The 8,619-nt window shown below is 31.5% G+C and overlaps 2 protein-coding genes across 2 annotated transcripts in view; one reads left to right on the forward strand and one right to left on the reverse strand.

Annotated features, from left to right (window-relative positions):
- Positions 1-520, reverse strand: part of B-gluc1 (beta-1,3-glucan recognition protein 1) — a 3,314-nt gene extending 2,794 nt beyond the window's left edge. Inside the window, exon 1 of the mRNA XM_017903757.1 lies at positions 307-520. Within this exon, the coding sequence (XP_017759246.1) occupies positions 307-451 (145 nt within the window). The 5' untranslated portion in view covers positions 452-520. The remainder of the gene's footprint in view (positions 1-306) is intronic.
- Positions 521-1,748: 1,228 nt separating this feature from the next.
- Positions 1,749-8,619, forward strand: part of LOC108550119 (uncharacterized) — a 12,082-nt gene continuing 5,211 nt past the window's right edge. Inside the window, exons 1-5 of the mRNA XM_017903768.1 lie at positions 1,749-1,859; positions 3,897-4,114; positions 4,381-4,494; positions 4,668-5,162; positions 5,301-8,618. Coding sequence (XP_017759257.1) covers positions 3,977-4,114; positions 4,381-4,494; positions 4,668-5,162; positions 5,301-8,618 — 4,065 coding nt within the window. The 5' untranslated portion in view covers positions 1,749-1,859; positions 3,897-3,976. The remainder of the gene's footprint in view (positions 1,860-3,896; positions 4,115-4,380; positions 4,495-4,667; positions 5,163-5,300; position 8,619) is intronic.

Raw genomic sequence — 8,619 nt, forward strand, 5'->3', positions numbered from 1 at the left:
TAATATTACAATTATTATATTAAATGTAAAAAGAAAGTATTGAAAAATATTCTATAGGTACTTTATTCATTTATATATATGTATATAAAACATTAGCATTTTTCTGCAATAAAGATTATTTCCTCGAAGAAAGAAATATTTATAACTTACTCATACTTCAGTAATTTTAACGATGTCTGTCAGTTTCACTAACTCTTATTCAATTAAAAAATTAAATTTTAGCTTTGGATTTAAAAAACAATAGAACAATGAAATTTTACAAAGTTTGTTATATCAAGACAATAGAGAAAAATAAAGTTTACTCACGTGGAATGGACATCCGTATTCCTTTTGGGTAAAGTGGTTCCACAGTCGGTGTAGGAGGGATATATTGCGCTATGTTTTCTTGAATTAATATATTAAATAACAAAATCAAAGTGACAAAGAGCCATTTCGTTCCGAGAACGTTCATGATGACTACGTCTGACGATGTTGGCGGTCCAAGCGATACTGAGAAACGCGATGCCACTACAGAATTATATTGAAAACTGGTTTCAGTATAAATACACCTACCTTGATAGTACTTAGCGCTTGGAAGTGGTTCTTCGTGATTTTGTGGCGATTCATTATTTTATTTCTGCCACTGATGTAAAAAATTTTATTCAGCGAATGAGTTCATACAAATATTTCATCGAAGAAAATTATCATTGAACGATCTAACAGATCGTTGATTATTACTGTATTCCTTTCATTGTTGTTCCCATGAGATCGAAATTATACGGGCTTGCGCAGTCTTATTAACGGATTTAAAATTGGTATTATCATAGGATACTAGATTACGAATTAATTAAATTAGCTGATTTTAAATTGGGATTAATTTATACATTTTAACAATTTTTATAATACGAATTTTATTTTGTCATATTTCTTCTTTTTTATAAAAAGGTTGAGTAAAACCAGTCAATTTTCAAGTTTATTTCTTCAAACCATTTTGTAAAATAATTATGTTGTTTATTTTATGCTGAATTAAGATAAATTTACGTATATTACGAGATATGTAATCAGTGAAATATGAATACAGATTTTTCCCTATTTTGCAAGAGTTGGAATATCATTTCAGTAGATAAACCAAATTAGCCAATTAGTCAATAACTTTTGTATTATCAATATAACTTGTTTATTTCGTGGATGCAAATAATTCTCATTTTCATGTATCGTTTTACGTTCTATTTCAATCCTTTTTATGCGATAGTAACAGGAAAATATTGATAAAAGAAGATAAAAAAGAAATTTGCATCTTAATAATAATATTTTTTTGTTAATTCAAAGAACTCACTTTTTTGAAAATGATTTAATTAATAACACTAATTATATCATATATAATCCTTGTAAGCAAAAATACTCTCATTCTCTGTCGTACTTTATATTTCATTTTACTCATTTTTATTCCAAGTTTAATTAACATAAGATAGTTATATTTGAAACACTATTAAAGCAATGAAAATTAAAAACAGTATTGTTAATAGTTCCGTTTCCTGTTACTTATTGTCAATATAAAATTTAAAACGACTCATAATTTACGACATGTTCAGTTGTCTTGTGTGAAGAATACATAAAAGAATAAAACAAGTTTTATTGTGATTTTTTAATTGGTAATTTAACTTCTTATATAAACCGTACAAAATGAGATGAGTAAATTGTATCTAGGGACATTTTTTGTTGTTGAGTAACTGAAATTAGTTGACCCATCGTTTCCAGCCGCCATAAGTTCCAATCAGTTTCGACGATTTCGTGCCAAGTTTCGTTAAGTTATTGTGTAACAAAGAAAGGTTTCTGTGAATTTCACATCAAAAGTGTTGCTGCTTCCCGAATATCCAGTCGTAAGTACTAGTTTATAATTTCAATTAATAACATTGATATTTTTACTTTTGTTCCACACTTTCGTTAAAATGTTGAATGTCTTGAACGAATTGTTCAGATTAATGCGATTAACTACGTGTTTAAAAGACACAAAGTTCTTGCGTAATTATAATAAAAAAATTTTTATTACACTTGTTATACTATTATAAATGCAATTTTTGAAAATATATTGTAACTAAATTAAAATTAATACGTCGTCTATAATTATGGCAATCACATTTGAATGGTTGTCAGTGCATATGCTGAACTTCTGTATTTAATAAAGGTGTCTTGAAGTTGTAGTCAGCATTTATAACATCTGAAGAAAAATGATTTAATCCTTGTTTTCCTTTCTTTGAATACTAAACAAATTAATGTATTTTGTCTATCCAATTTGACTTCTCACGAATTCAAGGTATTGGGTATTCTCTCTTTTTACATACATACTATATAGCACATCACATTTGTACATTACTTGTACATTAAAATGTAATAAAGAGCTATATAAGATGTTTTTTGTCACTTTGTATTCTATTTTATGAATTTTAATAAATATTTCAATGTATTCATTCATGACTTTAGGTTATTTTTAATAACTACAATTTTGGCGTACATTTAAGACCTATATCTATGTCAAATTATATGGTTTGGTATATATAATATTTTGACATACAACAATAACACTGTTTACATTCTTCTGTGGTAATGAATTTTAATGTTCATAAGCACATACCAATTATACATATTTAAATCATATTTTATGTATTTTCTAACAAATTGCTATTGCAATGATGACAATACTTTCAATTAACTATTTATAATACGTTCATATCAGTATCAACCTTTTTTCAAATCTACTGCATTATTCTTCAAATATGATGTAATTTTAGGTTCATCTATGATTATTTTGCTTAATTTCAGCTTTCAACAAATTTTGTTTATATTAAATAAAAAAAGAAGCATAAATATATGCTAAATGTGGAAAGCTAGTATCTTTTAACAAATGTATGTGCATCACATCTAATATAAATCCTAATCTTTTTAAAATCTGCATTTGCTTTGATTTTTTATAAAATGTATCCATCTCCTTTATCTATAATATATCATATATTAATATGATATAATTGGGGCATCCCATTACATTATCAAATATTTTATTAATTTTCATATATTATCTTATATGTAATGATTAGAAATGTGTTGATGGCTTATTTAATTCTTTTGTAAGATATTATTTTTTATATGAGTATATCTTATCTGTTGAAAAAATATATTGTAAATATACCAGTATATAAGCAAATAATTGCATAATCATGAAATTTCTTATTTGATGTTTCTGAATTCTAAAAAAATGTTTATTCTTTTGCATTTAGTAATTTAATACAGTAGTGATGCATCTAACAACTTGAATAATTTAAGTAAATTATTCAGTAGGATATGATAATAATCACACTATAAAAATTTACTAAGTGCAAGGGATTAAGGGACAAAATGTTTAACTTATAGTATTTCCATAATAGTTTATTTGTATAAACACTGGTGATTATATGTTCATTGTCTATAATGAATATATTTTGTATTATTTTACTTGCTTATAAGTATCTTGATAATAAGTATTTTTCCCTGAGTATTTTATGAGAGTTTATATTTGTTTAACCCTTTATATGTTAACTGTAATAAATAGAAATACAAATTTAAAATTTAAGCAATAAATTTCTATATATTTTATTCTTGTAGTAAGTGACTGATTAAAAAAATTCCAGGTGATTTTTAACTCATACTTTACATTTGTGTATATAGTTGCAACTTCTATTTTTTTTTATAGCAGCCTTAATATTAAAATTTGCAGATATTTTTAAACTAATGTATATATAATTTTTACAAATATTTTTTACATTTATGTATGATTGGTGATTGTACCATAAAAGAGAAATAAATAACTGAATAGAGATCTTTAGTATATTTTATGCACATGTGTAGTAGTAACTCTATAACAATTTTCTTTGAATATAAAATAGCGTCCAAACGGACTGTGGCCCTTAAAACAGTTTGGAATGCGCTAGCAAGCCATTTGCTAGAGTGAGAGAGGGTTTAAAAAATGCAAAATTGGAACCAATGGCAATTGTCAGCTGGTGCTGTTGCAACTCCAATGCCACAACCACCAGTTGGTTATGCTGCACCAGGAGCAGATCCTATGGCTATGATGCAAGCGTATATGCAGTATTATAATCAGCCAGTAAGTAGTTTATTGAAAATGTATTTCTATATCATAGCAATGAACTAAAGTAAACTAAATCTTCTTCAACTGCTTATTGCATATAAATTAATATATTTTCCATGATACACTAATGTATCAATAAAAATTTAGTTAAAAGTATATAATATATTCTTATAATATGTTCCATTCTTAATACAAACATGAATTTATTTCTTATAGAACAGAAATGTTTCTATAAATATAATAATAATAATAATAATAATAATACACATTTATGTTATTAGGCACCTAGTGGATATACAGCAGAACAATGGGCTGCAGCTCAACAGCAAAACTGGGCTCAATGGCAGCAATGGCAACAACAATATCAGCAATGGCAAGCACAGTATGGAGAAAAGGTATATAGAAGATGTAGAAAAATATAATCATAAGTAAATTAATGATTGTAATTATATTTTTTACACATTATCAAAAAATTCTACTATATTGTAATCAAAATGACGATTGTTTCTTTAATAAGATTTTAAGAATACTGATTTTATCTTGATTCATTGATTTATCTTTGTTTCAGTATCAAGAAACAATGAAACACATGTCAGCCCAGAATATGAGCTTAGCCAATCAGGTGCCACAATTACCAATTGTACAACCTCCACCACCTCTTCCAAAAGAGGACACAAAACCACCATTACCTCCAACTACTATGAACACATATCAATTTACGAGCATGCCTCCCCCACATCAAAACAATCTTCCATTATTTCCCGTTAAACAAAACGTGAATAGCCCAATGCAACAAACAAATATACAAAACTGTCCTCAAAATCCTCCTTTACCTCCAAACCAACCCCCATTACCTCCTGAAAGTAGTAATAGTAGTAAAGAAAATAATAATTTAAATGGTAAGCGCAGTAATAATACTGTTAGTGAATCTAATAGTGCTAAAAAGTTAAAACTTGAAGATGAAGAATTAACTGAGGCTGAGAAAACATTTGATGCTCAGTTTAAACAGTGGGAGGAACAGTTTAATAAGTGGAAACAGCAAAATGCTAATCATCCAGATAAGGTAGGTGATATTAAAATTATTAATGCATAATATAAGCTAGAAAAAAAAGAAAAAAAAAAGATAGACATGATTAAGATATCTTTAAGTGAATTATTACTAGCTCTAATATTATGCAAAACAGAAATTATTTTATTCTAGACACAATACAAACAATACGAAGCAAAATGGACATCCTGGCGAGAAAAACTCATTGAACGACGTGAACAAATGCGTAAAAAACGCGAACAACAAAAACAAGTTGTTAAGGCAGATGTTGAAAAGAATAAAAGTTTACCTGGTGATGATAAAATATTGAACATTTTGTCAAGCACGGAGAATCAAGGATTGATTAATAATTTGTTGGGTATTGGAAAGACTCTTGGTTTAACTGGGAAGCAAAACACTAACGTACCCCCACCGCCACCACCACCACCAGCTACAGAATCTTTAGCATCTAATGTTCAAACAGCAACTATGACATCTTCCTCTCAAGCATTGTCAACAGCACAATTACCAGTTATGAACATGATGTCCTCTAATATGATGACTTCATCACCATGGAATTCCCAACAATGGGCACCACAATACAATGCAGGAGTGAATGTACCAAATTTTCCTAACTTCCAAACTATGACTGGTGTACCTCCACCACCATTTAGTATGCCACCAACTCAAATGCCTCCACCAAACTTTACGCAACCACCACCGAATTTTCCAGCTATACCAAACTTTTCACAACCACCACCGGGTTTTGCTAGTAACGACTCACGACAGAATCTTAATGTACGGCCATCGGTTCCTTCCAGTATGCAAGGAAGACCTCCATCATTTGGTCCAAATACTGGTAACACTCCAGATGGAAATTTAATACATAATGAACGTCAAAATCAAGCTGGTTCTATAAACAATTTTGATTCAGTAGGTCATTCAAATAATTTTGGTGTGAATGAACCTGTTCGACAAAAGGAAGGAGTATCAGCAGAACGTTTTGGTCAAGATGGTATCAGCGATCAACAAAGTAATCAGTTCCGATGTAATGATATGTTCGGTCAGCGGAATGAAAATTATAAATTAAACGATGAACGAGTATCCGAAGCAGATCAGTTTAGAAGAGATGATAGGAACTATCAAGAACATGGAAGCAATCAATTCAATCAACAGAAATTGAATTATAATAATGACAGATTTTCCTCTGGTAGCGATCGATTTGGACCAGGAAATAATCGATTTGGCCCAACAAATGATAGATTTGGAGCTAGTAATGATCGGTTTGGAATGACAAATGATCGATTTGGACCGAGTGACAATAGATTTGTTACTGGAAGTGATAGATTTGGACCAGGAGGTGACAGAATTGGACAAGGAAACGAACCTGTTAATGATCGTTTTGGTTCAAATAATGAATCTTATGGTCCTGCAGGTGATAGGTTTAATAGAAATAATATGGATCGTTTTGATCAAAAAGACGCAGGAGATAACAGACGTGAAAGTTTCCAAAATTCTTCAAGAGGTTTTAACAGAAATAATCAATTTGAACCATCAGATAAATTTGCTCCAGAACTGAAGAAGCTTATGGAAAAAAGAAGAGCTGCAATGGATGTATTTAAACCAAGTTATCTTGACTCTGATAAAAGTAGCAACATTGGTTCATTGAGTGAAAGCTTTAAAAAGATCACAGGTGATTCTCCATTCATGAAGCCTGGTGGAAACAACAATTTTGGACCTCGTGGGCCTTCCATCTTTGGACCTGGAGTACCTGCTAATTTCAGAATGTCCGGAGATTTCAAGCTACAAGGAAATCCTGAATTTGGACCGCGTTGTCCTACAGGGATTGGACGCAATAATTCGTTTGACTTGCGGGATGGAAATACAATTTCATTCAGGGGACCTAATTCCAGTCCACAGCAAATGCAAGACTTCATGAATATCGAACCCAGACCAGAGATAGTAAGTCTCGGAAACGATGCGGACGTAAATAATGAGAATAAAATTGAACCTATCACTGTAATAGAACAAGCAATAATTGGTTCAAATTTAGGTGAACAAAACATTGATGGTGCACAAAAAGATATTTCTGAGACTTATTCAGTTCAAAAAGATATTCCATTGCTAGAAAAACCACCTTGGGTCGATGCTCAACTTCCCGAAGATAACTCATTACAAAAGGATAATATTAAAGAGGAAGAAATTCCATCTGCAAATTATAGTTCCTCAGAACAAGATCCACAAAATGCATTCAAAGAACAGACAGAAGTAAAACAAGAGTTATCTAATAATGACAATGAAGATACTGAAAAAAAGCCTGAAGTGTTACCTTTTATGGGAGAAAATGATCCAAAGCCTGAAGATTTAAATATGGAACCACCACCAGAATTACCTAATTTAGGTCCTGTTTCCACAGATACCACTGAACCTCCTGATTCTATACAAAGAACAGATGAATCATATGACACAAAAGAGTCTTCTTTAAAACCGTTTGTAAATAATTCTGAGTGTTTTGATTCTAGAGGACCTTTTGATTCTGCATTCTGTCCAAGAATGCAGTTTAGGCCAAGTACACCCTTCTTGGCCAATAGAGGTCCTAATGATGCTAGGTTTCCCATGTTTGAGCCTAGGGATCCAAACACATTTCCATTCAATTCTATTGGTCCACATCCATATTCATTAGGTCCTCGAGGACCTAGTGATGCACAATTTGGTCCAAGAGGGCCCAATGATGGGCAGTTTGGTCCAAGAAGTTCAAATGATGGACAGTTTGGACCAAGAAGTTCTAATAATGGACAGTTTTGTCCTCGAGGGCCTGGTGATGGACAGTTTGGTCCAAGAGGTACCAATGAAGGTCAATTTAGCCAACGGGGTTCAAATGATGGACAGTTTGGTCCAAGAGGTCCTAATGATGGACAATTCGTTTCTAGAAGTGCCAGTGATGGAATGTTTGGTTCAAGAGGTCCTAATGATGGACTGTTTGGACCAAGAGGTCCTACTGATAACCAATTTGGGTTAAGAACTCCGAATAATGCTCAGTTTGGACCTAGAGCTTCAAATGTTGGACAATTTGGTCCTAGATATGATGCCCAGTTAGGTTTAAGACGACCTAACAATGGACAATTTGGTCCTAGAGGATCAAATGATTCACAGTTTGGATCTCAAGGATCTAATAATAGACCATTTGGACCTGGTAGGCAAAGTGATGCACCATTTGATAATCGAGGTTCCTGTGATTCCCAGTTTATGCCTAAAGGACCCAATGAAGGACAAATTAGATTTTCAGGACCAAATGATAGGCTTTTTGGATCGCGACGCAATGACCCACCTTATCAAAGAAGTCCAGGTGGTTCAAAAGGAGCAAATGATGGACAGTTTCCAAATAGATTTAATGAAAAACAGTTTGATAATTCTACTGACGGATGTTTTGGTCCTCAAGGTTCAAACGACACGTACTTTGGTTCACGAGGGTCAGTAGCTGGCTCAAATGATA

The sequence above is a fragment of the Eufriesea mexicana genome, unplaced genomic scaffold (genome assembly GCF_001483705.2).
Source record: "Eufriesea mexicana isolate 0111107269 unplaced genomic scaffold, ASM148370v2 scaffold2545, whole genome shotgun sequence".
In the NCBI taxonomy this organism is placed as follows: Eukaryota; Metazoa; Arthropoda; class Insecta; order Hymenoptera; family Apidae; genus Eufriesea; species Eufriesea mexicana.